Source organism: Olea europaea, chromosome 10, assembly GCF_002742605.1.
Source record: "Olea europaea var. sylvestris chromosome 10, O_europaea_v1, whole genome shotgun sequence".
Lineage (NCBI taxonomy): Eukaryota > Viridiplantae > Streptophyta > Magnoliopsida > Lamiales > Oleaceae > Olea > Olea europaea.
In genome coordinates this window covers 29,811,004-29,826,028 of record NC_036246.1, presented here as the reverse complement: position 1 = coordinate 29,826,028, position 15,025 = coordinate 29,811,004, and the positions used below count along the sequence as shown (strand labels likewise).

At 33.9% G+C, this 15,025-nt stretch overlaps 1 protein-coding gene across 1 annotated transcript; it reads left to right on the top strand.

The window, feature by feature from the left end:
• Positions 1–1,088: 1,088 nt before the first annotated feature.
• Positions 1,089–4,517, top strand: LOC111401788 (COBRA-like protein 4). The gene is made up of 6 exons (XM_023029694.1): positions 1,089–1,212; positions 1,315–1,394; positions 1,533–1,989; positions 2,185–2,332; positions 2,955–3,232; positions 3,981–4,517. The coding sequence occupies exons 1-6, from the start codon at positions 1,155–1,157 to the stop codon at positions 4,262–4,264; spliced, it is 1,305 nt and encodes a 434-aa protein (XP_022885462.1). The 5' UTR covers positions 1,089–1,154; the 3' UTR covers positions 4,265–4,517.
• The last annotated feature ends 10,508 nt before the right edge of the window (positions 4,518–15,025 follow it).

Genomic DNA, 15,025 nt, shown 5'->3' with positions numbered 1-15,025 from the left:
CATCAGTATTATTCCAGCCCAATCATCATTGTGCCACTATATATTTTCTCTACAATTTATATTATTTCTCAATTATGACATATTCCAATACATTGTAATATCGTATTGATCCCATCGGACCGCCACTTGGAAAATTTGCGTGAGGCAAACTTTGTAGCCCATGCTCTTGCTGGGTATTCAGCGATGTCGATATGGAGTTGCTTGGAGAGTTTGCAAGTTTTATTCCGAGGCTGTTTTGATTGATTCTAATGAAAACTAATTAGTGTCGTCCTAAAAGAAGATCCACTATGATGGTATATGTTGATATCCAAAATCAAACTTTTCCAATGAACGTGTCTTTCAAAGAACTAATGATGGTATAGATTGATGTATGGAATTCAACTCTTACAAATATCTTTTTCTCCAACTCTACTACCTCTTGACTCGAGTGTTCATTACTAATAATTGCGAGGAGAAGCATCATTTGTCCCAACGTAGGTCACGTACTCGATTTCGAAAATAAAGTCTAAACCTATATCATGATCCTATTATAAGCTAGTGTTTGTCAAATGGGAATGTGGAGTAGTGATGACTCTAATGGCTTGAAAGTTGAAGCTCCAACCTTTTCAACATCTCCCTATATTTTCATTAGAAATAAAGGTAGGGTGTCTTTATCGAATTGCTTGTTGTCTTCAATTTGACTTCTTTACTTGGTCTTGTTTTTCGTATTCTATATAGAACTTCTCTTTTCTTCGATTTTTCATAGTGGGACTTTTGGCTTAAGATCTATACAAATTATTTCACTTGTTAAACCTTTCATTGATTTGTAACACATGATTAGTTACTACTGATTTTGGGTTCATTGTTTGCATCAATTATTTGGAAAAAACGACATAGCACCACTATCACGACTTGTTAGCTATTGTGTTCGAATGTCTCATTTATTCTCACTTTTTTATCTTCCTTTTGAAGCATGTATTACAAACAGACAACTTTGAGATAACATGGATATTTAATAATACAAAAATCATATGAAGTACCAACCACCATTAGGTGTGCAATCAACATGCTTCCTCAGCACTTTCTACTTAACACCCAGAATTTTCATTTTTGCAATGTCAAGTGTAAATATTCTTCACTAAAGACTTGAAATTCTACTAAAATTCTATCAGAAAATGCATCAGAAATACAGCTTATTTGCTATCTTCATAGCTTTGGTGTTTTTTAAAGCCGGTATTATTTTATTTTCTCTTATTTATTACATTTTAGGCTTATCATTAGTCGGATTATTAATCATTTTATTGTTTATGTTTTTAAACTTCACTGACCTTTTAGATGCATATGATCCTTTGGATCCATTTGGGAACATTACAATCAAATGGGATGTCATATCTTGGACGGCGGATGGATATGTGGTAAGTTATATTTATTTTGCTTAATAAACTAAGCCTTATTCCTGATATCTTGGGGACCATTAGGTCGCTGCATGAATCTTTTGTACTCACCATCTTAATTTAAATTTTGAAGAAATAAAGTCGTGATACTTGATTCAGGCACTTGTGACAATGAACAACTTTCAAATGTATCGACACATCCCTAGCCCCGGTTGGACTGTAGGATGGCAATGGCAAAAGAAAGAAGTGATATGGTCAATAGTAGGGGCACAAGCAACGGAACAAGGAGATTGTTCAAAATTTAAAGGAAATGTACCACATTGTTGTAAGAGAACCCCCATAGTTGTGGATTTGCTTCCTGGGGTACCTTATAATCAACAGATTGCCAATTGCTGTAAGGCTGGGGTAGTGTCGTCATACGGACAAGACCCTGAAGGGGCAGTTTCGGCCTTTCAAGTGAGCGTTGGACTTTCTGGAACTTCAAATAAGACCGTGAAACTCCCCAAAAATTTCGTCCTGCTTGGTCCCGGCCCGGGATATTCTTGCGGCCCTGCTATAATTGTGCCTTCCACCGTATATCTTACTCCCGATCATCGAAGAAAAACTCAAGCATTGAGTGAGCAATATTACCTCTTGAGCTATTCTTGTTCCTTCTGAATTTGTCTCATTTGAAAGAATTTTGCGTGTATGGTAAAGAAGATTAGACAGTACTTAGATTTTGCCATGTCTAATATTGCATACCAAACATGCTCTTGATATTTATCAAATATCCAGTTAAGTGATCATACTGGTTTGGATTTATTTTCTGCAGTGACATGGAACGTGACGTGCACTTATTCACAATTCCTATCATCCAAGTATCCAAGCTGTTGTGTTTCCTTCTCGTCTTTCTACAATAGTACAATCACTCCTTGCCCATCTTGTTCTTGTGGTTGCCACGGCAAGAAAGATTGCATAAAGTGAGCCATAGTTTCAATTTCGAAGTGCAAGTTTTATGATTAGTTTCTCTGAAGAGCATATAAATACTTTCCTATCTCGTGTTCAAGTTTGCGAGGAAATCATTAGTCTGTTACTGGAGCGCAATGCACATTGTGCTTGTGTCAAATACATTCTCATGTTTATATACGGCCCTAATCATAAGAGGATGTTTGATGCACTCTATTCAACAGAATCGGAGAATACAATGAACATAATTTTAACCCTATTTTTCTTCTTAATACTGTTTAATACTATGCAACTTCACCTTACCAAACAAGACATGAGTTTGTTAGTCGAGCACATTCTCATGTTTATATACTTCACTGAATCATAAGAGCATGTTTGATGCGCTCTACTCAATAGAATTGGATAGCATAGTGAAGATTATGTTTCCTTAAAACTGCCAAGTACCGTGCAGTCCATTTGATCAAACAGGTGGGAAACGCACAATTGTGCTCGTATCAGAAATGAGTTTCACGTGCTTATGAGACAGTCTAGTGCATCGATAATAAGTATGGAACAATTTTTGTTTAGATTAATGCTGAAAAGATTTCTAATTACTTTCTTGATTGACTATCTTTCTGTGATCTCAACACAATGCAGGAGCGATTCATACAAACTGAAAAAGGAGGGAATAAACACTCCAAGAAAGGATAATGCACCACTTCTCCAATGCACTCATCATATGTGTCCGATACGCGTGCATTGGCACGTGAAGATCAATTACAAGGACTACTGGCGCGTAAAAATTGCCATAACTAACTTCAATTACAGAATGAATTATACACAGTGGACGCTCGTGGCTCAGCATCCCAGTCTCAACAATGTCACTCGAGTTTTCAGCTTCGATTACAAGCCTTTAATCCCCTATCAGTCTATCAGTAAGTTCACGTGAAAATACATAATGTTTGAAGACTCGATCTTGAATTATGCATCAATGCCTATTATTTGTTCGATATTCATGATTCAATGAAGTTTTAGTATGACAAAAATGGTTTTTTGGATAGAGAAAAAGAAGCTTAGTTCGTGAATGGGGAGTTGAAGTTCACATAAGTTCCTGTGGTATCCCGTATAAGTTCTTGCTGTGGTTTATGGTTCTGATTGTTGGATGTTAGAGGATAACTATAAGATGAAGGCAGAGGAAATAAAAATGTTAAGACAGTTATGTTTCTTACTAAAATCGGTAATGTGAACTGAATATATATATGCTAACAAGTAGAGATGGTGCTGGAGGTGCAGATTAAAAGAAATTAAGGTAACAATGACCTGTGCAGTTCAAAAATTCTTTGCATAGACATAAAAGGGCTTCCGTGCATAATTGGGATTTGATCTTTGTAGAACACATATAAAGAGGAGACATAGACCAAAACTAACATTGAGTAAAGATATTGCTGCTTTGGATCTTCCATTAAATCTAGTCATAACTTGAACATTGATTAATCCTTTATTGGGAACAATTCATAGTTGGTCATTGTCATTGTTAACTTACAAACCACATAAATTCATTCGTTTCTATTCTAGTTTTTTTTTTTTTTTTGGGATTAATTATTATCGTTGCTTCACTTTTCTAAACTTTCTGGATTAATATAGTCTGTAAGACTAATTTTTCACTTCATGAACGATATGCAGACGATACTGCCATGTTCTATGGCATGAAGTTTTACAATGACTTGTTGATGGAAGCTGGACCTTCTGGAAATGTTCAAACTGAGGTACTTCTAAAGAAGGACAAGGACACATTTACACTGAAACAGGGATGGGCTTTTCCTCGAAAAATTTATTTCAATGGGGACGAATGCAAACTTCCTCCACCTGATGCTTACCCTTCTCTGCCTAACTCAGCCTACAGAAGCCTAATGCCATTTTCAAACACTGCAGGTTCCATACTTTGGCTTATTTTGCTCATCTTTTGATGAAAGCGTCGTTTTATGGAAATTACAATGGTATACAGGGAAAAGCCACTTCTTAGACAAGGGTTTAAATGTTTTGTGAAAATATTGGTTAAGAAAAAATTCAAAAGTCACAGACATGGTCTTTGTGAGTTCTGTATTAGTTTCTGTAATTGAATATACGACATATTGTCTTCCTTGTTTCTTCTCTTCTCTGTAAGTTGTACTTACTCCAACACTAAATGATACTATTTTGGTGTTCGATTTTTATACTTAATCATACTATACACTTATCCCTTAAACACAAATCTGCCTATATCTATATTCTTAATTAAAATCTCATATATGCATTAGGTTGTCCTATTGTTCAAACGATATTATAAATGAGTTTTAGAAAGCCATTTTATTTGAAAGAAAGATCGAGAGGCACGAGACCTTCACTGTAATCATTTCTTTGTCTTAGACAGGGCAGAGCCAAACCATGGGTACTTAAGCCCTCGACTACAAGTTGATCCAATATACTTTATCATACTTGGGAATTCGGTATTTATATGAGGTCACACTAATATTCCTAGATGTGAGAAGAATTTTTAGGGGATCGCTTTTTGTCAGATAGGGACTTAGAGGCATGAGATCATCATGTAATCATCTTCTTCATGAAAACCTAAACTAGAAAATCTGTGAGAAGTTAGCTATCACATTTACAGTGAACCACTAGAAAATCTGTATGATTCGCTTGTTTTCATTTCTTTCGTCACTCTTGTAAATAGTTAAAACTTTATCCATAAAACTTGCAAGACTCACAAGACTGTAAAAATTAATTTAAGTGTTTCCTACAATATTTTCCCTCTGGGCATACATAAGTTAGAGCAACCTACTAGCAACAAGTAACAAAACATAAAAAGGTTCAACTGCACCTTAATCTTCATATAATTCCTAGCACAGTCTTTAGAGCGCGTAGTCGTAAACTTTTGTTTTGCAAGTGTACGACCCGTAACAAGTAATAGTGGACCTAAGAGTCCGGTTATCAATCCCACAAGGACTATTTTCTAGCACTTAATTTAATCTTTCTTTAACTACTATTTGACGAATGCAAATCAAAGGTTATAAAATCTGGATTTTAATCTAAATTCTAGAACATAAATGAATGTTCACACGATTGGTTGGAGAATTAAATAATGAATGGATGTTAGGGTAGAATAACTTCACCAATTGAGCACCTTTACATCTCAAATTAAAACTCAATTCTAATGTAGCGCTCGGTCGAATTCTCCTATTGTATTCAATTTACCCCTCTCGAGTTCTCACTGAGCCTATTCAACTAATTAAATTTCATATCTCTATGCAAATTCAACTTAGTTAAACGAGTTCTATGTTTTAGGAATTCAATTATGACCACAATAAATGGTATAGGTATCTCTATTCGTTATACCAATGTATTGGATTTTACTACATGGTCTAAATCTTAAACTCATATCTCTATTTGTAAAGAATTCACAAAAATCATCAAATTATTGATCAGATAATTTAATGCATTCAACTCATAACAAAATCAACACATGGAAGAATTAAAAACTGAAAGTCTTAATAAGAAAATGTAAAAGATCCCAATTGGTTACATTATTCCCCCTAACAATAAATTTAACTACTCATAATACAAGAAGAAAAGTAGGAATTTGTCTTAGAATACATCACCGAGTTTGAAATAAAGATGTAGAAGAAAAAGTGAAATTCTTGCACTAAGATCTCCTTCCTCTTCCAGTGAATGCTTTCAATCTTCAATTCTTGGTGTTAATCTTCTTGAATTTCTCCTTTGAATCTCCCTTCTTGTTGTTTTCTCTCCAATATATCAAGAACCCCTCAAAAGTATGAGAAAATATGTATTTATAGGTGCCCCTCCATTTTATGTAGAAGTAGGATTTTTATGTATTTAAAAACGGCCCAAAAAAACGCGCCCTAGATTGTCCATCGCAGTGCCTAGGCGCTACAGGACAATGCCTAAGAGCTGGCTATAGCGCCTGGGCGCTATGTCTTCAGCGCCTAGGCGCTATGGTGGCGCCTGGGCGTTGCCTCTCGAATCCAAATTTCATCTTTTTTCAGTTTCGTAGCGCCTAGGCGCTATGAGTGCAGCGCCTAAGCACCGTCTTTCTGCCCTAATTCCTTGTTTTTGACCTTTTCGTCCACTTTAATACTTCTTTTCACGTCACTTCTCCTAATTTTCAAAACAACACTAACAAACACATCAAAAACGTTCTATACTCATAAAATCTAGCATTTAATCAAGCTAAAATTGTGCGAAAATCATGAGTGAAACAAACTCATCACGCGTCTTAGTTCTTGTGCTTGATTTGGCTAGTCGTATGCCAGTAAGAGGACCAAATATCGCAAGTGTAATGACTCGACATCTATATCCAAGCCATTAACTTAAAGTCTTGTCTGCTATGGAAGAGCCTAGCCTATCTTACCTCTTATAGCCTTCTGTCGCATCCCCAAGTAAGTCAAACATGTTATAAGCACAACCCGATCATATTCTTATTCCGAATTTATATACAAAATAATGCATTAATTACACAGTTATATATGTGATCGTACACGCCATACGTTCTATTCCTAACGTTTATTGCCTACATGTTAATCTTGCAAGGTTCTAACTTATTATGAACCTCCCATAACTATAACAAATAACCAATTACCTAATTGGTGGACACATCAAGTAATGCAACAAAGCATGCAAGATTAACCCAAAAAAAAAATAAAAAAAAAACTAAACTAAACTATTAGTATTTGAATTCAAAACAACTAAACAAAGGTTTCATCTTCATCGAAAGCATTTAGCCTAGCATGATGTCTAAGATATAACAAAAAGAATTATGAAAAGTTATCACCCAAAGCATGGAATACAAGAAATCTTGATCTTCAATTTCAAGTTTTAAATATTCAAGCTCTTGATGTAATTTGCCTTCAATTCCTTACTAGGTTTGATCTTCTCTCCTGAATATGGTGAATTCGCATCTTTTTTTTTTTTTATGGATTTTATGATTTAAATTTATTAGAGAGGCTAGAGAGAGATTCCTTAATGTTTAGCTATTCTTCTATTCTTACAATCATCAAAATTAGGTCAAAAATCACGTCCAATTTGAATTCCAAAAGAGTATATCACAAAAGAAAAATTACATCCCGTCTGTCGACACACATGGGATTCTTGGCTAAGGTTGTGTGCGCAACACACAAGAAGAACGGCCTCAATTCCTGTAGATCATGCCTTAAATGTGCGCATGGCTAAAGCTACTTTAGGACCAACTACACTTCTTCCAGTGTTAATTTGGTCCTTCTTCAGGATGACTTTATTCATTTGTCTTTTATTTGCAGTTAATTGACTTTTTACATTTTTCAATCATCGATATGTGGTTCTAATCAACTTCTGAATATTTGCACTTTGGTCTCCGAACATTGGAATTCCTTTACTTTTCATATATTTTTGTCATTTCTTCCAATTTCATGTCCAATCACAGAGTTTTATATAAGAAACAAAATATATACTACTATAATTCATCAAAAGCACTACCAAATATCTTAATTTAATGAATTAGATAAATGTATAAATTACACTTATCAATAGATGACAGAGCTAATTTTATCAATCAGTTTAACTTGCATAACCAAACAACTAAGTAGAAGAAATTTCATTGCAATTCCCTTCAAAATATGTTCTAGGTTTCTTCATTATTAATAATACAAGATAACACATTTCAATGAGAAGAGCGTTTGATTTCTATTGGAACATGCATTAGTAAAGAAAAAGCAGATTTTTTTTACAAGTATGTGTTTGGTATTGAGGACTAGAAGAGATATTACATTACAATAGACCAAATTACATTTTTAGTATAGAGGACTAGACGGGATATAACACAGTAACAGTACAGTAGACCAAATTTTTTCTTTATTAGTATTGTGTATTACTGTTTAATCGACCTTATTAAACATGCCATGATTGTATCAAAAATTACTAAATTAGAGTATGTGCAATCGTGCGCACACACTCAAGTATTGTGAGATACCACACCTTATAAATTCCTAAGATATTCATTTACATTTCAAAATGCCAATAGCCAACTAATCATATAAATATCCTATCAAATTTCTTGCTCAGCACAGACTATTAACAAGTATATTTATGTACTTATATGGATGTGTATGCATTTAATTATGATTATTCTCTGAATCTTACAGCACGATCTCAATGGAAAAGCATATTACACTATTGAATTCATAGCATAATGTCACGGACCTAGTTTCGTTACACCCGAACAACTAGAACCGTGCGGCCTTAACGCTTGACTATTCCCGCACCTTACGAGAAAATGTTAATTTAGCCTTTTCACGCTCACAAATAATTTAACCAAGGAAGCTAAATTATACCCACGTTTGAGAAGAGAATTTTGAAGTAAGGGATATATGAAAAACAAGTAAGGTTAGGAAACTTTCTTTGTATAAATGAAAGGGAAAACTTTTCAATCTCTCTAATGAATAAACTCACTCAACTCTACATGATTTACAAATGAGACTTCCATCTCTATTTATAGGCAAAACTTAAACCTCCTTAAGATCAAGTAGCATTACTTTACAACCTATGCTTAGTTGGTCACAACTCGTGCTAGTTGTTTACAATTCATGCTTAGTTGTCGTCAAGTGGATAAGTTTACAACTTTCCTTGCAAGTTGTCGCCAACTCGATCTTAGCTTGCATAGTTGATATTATTCTTGCCAACTCGTGCTTAGTTTGCACCTTTGATAATATCTTCGTCAACTCGCGCTTAGCTTGTATCTTTGATAATATCTTGCAAGTGGCACAAGTGGACAAGTTGTGCAAGTTGCCTACTTGCATCCCAAAATATCCCGCTGCAGGTTCATGTATTTTTCCTCCAAAATGGTTGGGTCGGGATTTAGAAAAACCTCATTAACGCCCTGGAAAACTGCACAATTTTAGGTAGCCTGCATTCTGCCCATTCCATCCTGCTGCAACGTGCTGTCCACGCTGTTTTGCAACCGCTACCGGGATGGATCGAACGCGACCGCGTGGGGGCGTAAGTGTAAGCTCCAAACTACACTTGTCATGCTCTTAGTACAATCTATATTGGCAAATGGTATGAATCTCAATTTTGGATATGTACGATATTTCATGTGCTTTGGCTATTCCATAAAAGTAAAAGGTCTTTGTTCAACCATTTCAACAGTATCCTATTCTGGGGGCTTAGAGATCATCCCTTTACTAAGTGCAATTAAGAAACTTTCAAGAGACAATACAAATAATGGCAAACCAAATCAGACCAGGATTTAGTCATTGATCCACAGTTAGATCTCTTAAATCACAACCCTAACCACGAATCACTCAAGAACATATTACTCTACAAACACTCAAATCAACCACTATTTTAGGCCTGAGTTTCTATACAAATCACACAGGTTTAAAAAAAAAAGGTTGAACCCCAACCTTGAGGGCCCCCATCATCCCCATCCCTAGAGTTTTGTGACGGAGGTAAATCGTGGGATGTACCCTAGCAGGCCATGGAACAAGAACTGCATATACACTGCGCCTACAAGGAGTCCAATTCCATATCTCAAGAATCGAAAATCATACAAGTTTATATAGATCTCTAGTTAGGATCTCATAACATATCACAGATCAAAAGAAGAAGAAGATTGAAAATACAGAGAAAAAACTCGAACAAGGCAGAAGACCAAAAGAAATGAAGTGTGTTGAAACATCCCAAAGCCAAAAGGTCATATTTGACCAAAACTTAATCTTAGCCATGGATTAAATCCATTGGCTTATAATTCACCTCAACAAACACAATCCAGGTCAAGTCAATAGAAACAATCATCCAAATTGGCACTAAAGTGCCCCAATTTTCAATCAAAGAAATCTTTATTAATGTGCTCAAATCTTTAACTTTTTATTGTTTCAATCTACCTTTGGATTTCCTTTTTTCTTTTTTTTAATTTGAAAGTTATTCTGTCTTTTCTCATTCTTCTCTCTTACAAACATATTATCTTCTCTAGTGTTAGATTTATATTCCTTTCTAACTTCTAACTTCCTAAATCTTAAGGAATCAGCTACTATAGTTTGAGTCAATTTATCCCTTGAGTACTTTATAGCATTCCAAACATCATTATAAGATTTAGGCAATTAATTCAATAAAATCACAACAAGGTCATCGTCATTAAATTTCTTTTCATCATGTGCAAGGCCCTTAACTATGATACTTAAATCATTTAAGTTCACCTTCAAGTCTTTTCTAGAGTCAATTTTAAAACTAAATAATCTTTCCAGAAGAAGACTTTATTTGGCAAAGTTTTAGTCGAAAGCATGGTATCAAGTACAGTCCATTAGGCTCTCACAGTTTTAACTTCATCAACTTGTCTCACAATGTTATCTGACAAATGCAAAATTATTGAAATTTATGCAATTTTATTCATTTCTTCAATTTCACCAGGTTTGGCTTTAAATTCTGTAAAAAAATAAAATAAAGGTTTCAAGGTCGTCAAGGGCTTTAACAACCCTTTGTTGAACAAAAATGGCCCTCATTTTCTGCTTTCATATTGAGTAATCCCCATTTTCGTCTAATTGTAATAATTCGACCTTCCAACCCATTACGAATTTTGTAAAAGAATAGCTTATACTCGAGGACATAAAGTGATCTTAATTTAAGATCGCCTGTGTTAAGAAAAAAAATCAATTTAAAGTAGGTATTGATACACCAAATAGAAAGCAAAAACATTAATATATGTAAAATAATTTTATTAGATCACTAATGATTATGTTGATAAAATTTCAAAGTCTATAATTGCACAGATATAGTCAAGAGTTCAAAAGATAAGCATGCTCGAATAACAATGGTATATACAGATCAATACAAAATTTTCAATATACAAGTTTACCAATATATTATCATGTATTACCAATAATTAATGTACTAAAAACAACTTTCTAGAGATTTTAGAACGTTCTCACAAAGTACCGTTGAAAAACAATAAAGTAGAACCACAAGAACCCTAATCAGAAGCTAAGAATCCACTTGATCACCGGAGATCAAAACATTTGGCGTATTACCCTTTGATCACTTTCAAGTAATACCAAAAAATCAAAAGTCATGTATAATTTTTCAAACAACTAAGTAAATCCACAAAATTTTTTTACCCAAAAGCATTTTTACTCAAAAGACTTCGAACACCCAGAAACCTGAAAGGCTCTAATACCAGTTTTTTGGGATTTCTTCTTAAAAATATAAATTCGATTAGAAATAAACACAACCATAAAGCAATAAAAGTAAACGAATGCGAAAATTGTTCACTTAGTTCAGTAATAGGCTAATCTAGGAGCTCAGAGATCAGTCCAATACTAGGTGTAATTAAAAACCTTCCAAGAGAGAGTACAGATAATGTCAAACCAAAATTTAGTCATCGATCTACAATTAGATCTTTTAAATCACAAACCCTAACCACAAATCACTCAAGAACCCTTTACTCTATAGACATACAAATCAACCACTATTTCAAGCCTGAGTTACTGTAGTATTACAAATCACACAGGTTTACACAGATTTTTGGTTAGGATCTCATAACAGACCACAGATCATAAGAAGAAAAAGATTGAAAGTAGAGAGAGAAACTCGAACTCAATAGAAGACCAAAATGAATGAAGTGTATTGAAATGTCATAAAGCCAAAAGGTTATATTTGACCAAAACTTAACCTTAGTCGTGGATTAGATACAACAGATCAGAATCCACTCAACAAGCATTATCTAGGTTAAGTTACTGGACCCAATCAATGGTTGTCACAAGACCATCCATCCAAATTCGCATTAAAAGATTTGTCATTTTTGGAGAACCACGTTTTTACATCCTTACATTTCACTACAACTAACAAAGAAGTTTTCTAACCTGCTTTATATGGTCTAACAAGTTCGTGCTAATTATTTCTTAGATCCAAAAAAAAAATCTAAGGAAGAACCGATAAAACTGAAAATTATTAACCTCCACCAACGTTTAGAAGATCTTTGTAACTTCTATACTTCACCAATGGCAATTTCTTAGTGCCCATGTCCGAGGGATTATATTTTATATGTATCTTTTCAAGTCTTACAACTTTTTGTGATACAATATCTCTATAAAATATAGTCTAACATCAACGTGCTTGGTAAATTCGTGAAAAACAGGATTTTTACATAGATGTATAGAAGATTGACTTTCTAAATATAATACCACATAGTCATTTAAAAAACAAAGTTCATGAAACAAACCTCTATGCCACAAAGCCTCTTTAATTACATCACTAATAGCAATATATTCTGTTCTGTCATTGATAGAGCAATTATGTGTTGTAACTGTAATTCTCAATTAACACAAGAGTTAGACAAAGTAAACACATAGGAAAAAGTTGATTTTCTATTAGCCATATCGCTCGCATAGTCCGCATCTATGAGGGCTTTCAGTTTCATAGTTTCTTTATTAACACCGAACTTTAAACCTACATCACTAGTTCCCGTTAAATATTTAACATCCACTTTAATGCTTCCCAATACTCGAGACCCGAATTAGACATGTATCTACTAAGAGTACTAATAGCAAAAGCTAAATTCAATTTAGTGCAAACCATCAACTATATAATAGATCCAATCACATTAGAATATGGAATCTTACTCATGTATTATATTTCATTTTCATTACATGGACTCCGATATTTAGATAATACAAAATGATTAATTAAATATAATGTAATAGGTTTGCAATCATGCGTACCAAATCTTTTCAACACCTTTGAAACATAAGAAAACTGGTGCAAAAACAATGCAAAATTTGACCTATCTCTTTCAATTTTCAGACCTAGGATTCTCTTAGCTTTACCTAGATATTTCATGTCAAATTCGCCATTCAACTTTGCTTTTATTTTACTTATCTACTTAGGTGATGAACCAACTAAGAGCATATATATGATTCATATAGGAGCAATAAAAACACATAATCATTATTAGTATCACCATGTTGAAAATACAGGCAATGATCAAGTTTACTCATTTGAAACTCTATAATGAGTACAAAGAAATCAAATCTTTTATACCACTATCTAAGTGATTGCTTTAGGCCATATAAAGACCTTTCTAGGAAACAAACATGATCAGGGTTTAGTTTGTCTATAAATCCTCTGGGTTGATTCCTAAATATTTGCTCATCAAGTTCACGCTGTAAAAAACAATTTTTACATTAAGTTGTTCAAGTTTTCAGCCAAAATGTGTAACCAAATACAAGCATGAACCTAATAATAGTGTATTTAACAACTGATGAAAAAATCTCATTATGATCAACACCCTCCTTCTGTGTATACCCATTAGCTACTAACCTAACTTTTTAAATCTCAGGGATTCATATGCACTAGTACCTCCCTTAACCTTGGGAACCCACTTACAATCAACTATAGATTTATTCTCAGGTCATTTCCTCTTTCATTAGCTTAAACCACTCTTCAGATTATTCACTCTTCATCACCTCCTCAAAGGTTTTTGGCTCTTTATCAACTTGCTCCTCGTAGCTAGCATGAGCAAAAGCTAACTTCGATTCATATCTAAATCTTGTAGGCGCTCTCATTTGTCTTCTCTTTCTATCCTTAGCTAAGTTATAATCTGCTAAGGTATTATCTTTCTCAAGATGCTCTTCTATCACTACTTTATTTCCAATCTCCACTCAGGTTGTTGAACTTAAGTTTTCACCTCATTAGACGTGGTAGGAATAGATGTTCTAAGCTTTCTTAACTCCACCTTCAACTGATATCTTTCTTTACCTTTCTCTTCTTCACTCATGGGTTCAAATTTAGTCTTAAGACATAGTATTTTACCCTTGTTATACGTAATATCTCTACTGATAATGATTTAACCCCTTTTGCCTTTTACCCTATAACCTCTACCCCTTGATACCCTCAGGGTAACCTAGAAAAAATACATTTTCTAACTTTAGGTTTAAACTTTTCCACACTCTAATTAGAAAAATGCAGCACATCTAAAAGTTCTAAGCACACAGAATAATCACTTAGCTTATCACACCATTTTTTCGTGTGGAGTATCACCATTCAATGCAGTAGATGGAGTCAAATTAATAAAATAACATAAAGTCATAACAGCTTCGTCCCAAAATAACTTTAGGACACCATAACTTAACATCATGCATCGCACATTATCAAGTATAATTCTATTCATAATTTCATCTACTCCATTTTGTTAGGGAGTGTAAGGAATAGTCTTATACCTTATTAATTCATTCTCTTTATACATATTGTCAAATTTAATATTACAAAACTCTAGGTCATTTTCAATTCTCAAAAACTTAATTCTCTTGCTAGTTTGGTTCTCAACTTCTCTTTTCCAATTATTAAAATAGTGAATAGTATCGTACTAATCTTTTAGAAGATAAATTAAACCAACACCTTTCTCGTGTAATCATCCGTAATAGATAAGAAGTACATATTTACACTCGAGGTGTGATTACTAGCGAGATCCTACAAGTTTAAATCCACATATTCAATCATGCTTTTAATTTTATGAACACTCATAGAGAAAAAGTTCTATGATAGTTATCAAACACATATTTATCACAAAAAGACAAATCAGACGCACAATCAATACCAAAAACATATTTTTTAGTTAGAATTTTAAACTCCTTAATACCCACATATGCAAGTCTATTATGCCATTTATGTATATGATCAGCCATGGTAGAAAATATAGAGGGATCAAA

What these genes read in the sequence shown, in the direction of transcription:
- LOC111401788 (XM_023029694.1), top strand. Translation starts at nt 1,155, where the DNA reads ATGCATCAGAAATACAGCTTATTTGCTATCTTCATAGCTTTGGTGTTT. An exon ending in GGACGGCGGATGGATATGTG is followed by an intron (nt 1,395 to 1,532) that starts GTAAGTTATATT and finishes TACTTGATTCAG; the next exon opens with GCACTTGTGACAATGAACAA. An exon ending in AAGAAAAACTCAAGCATTGA is followed by an intron (nt 1,990 to 2,184) that starts GTGAGCAATATT and finishes TATTTTCTGCAG; the next exon opens with TGACATGGAACGTGACGTGC.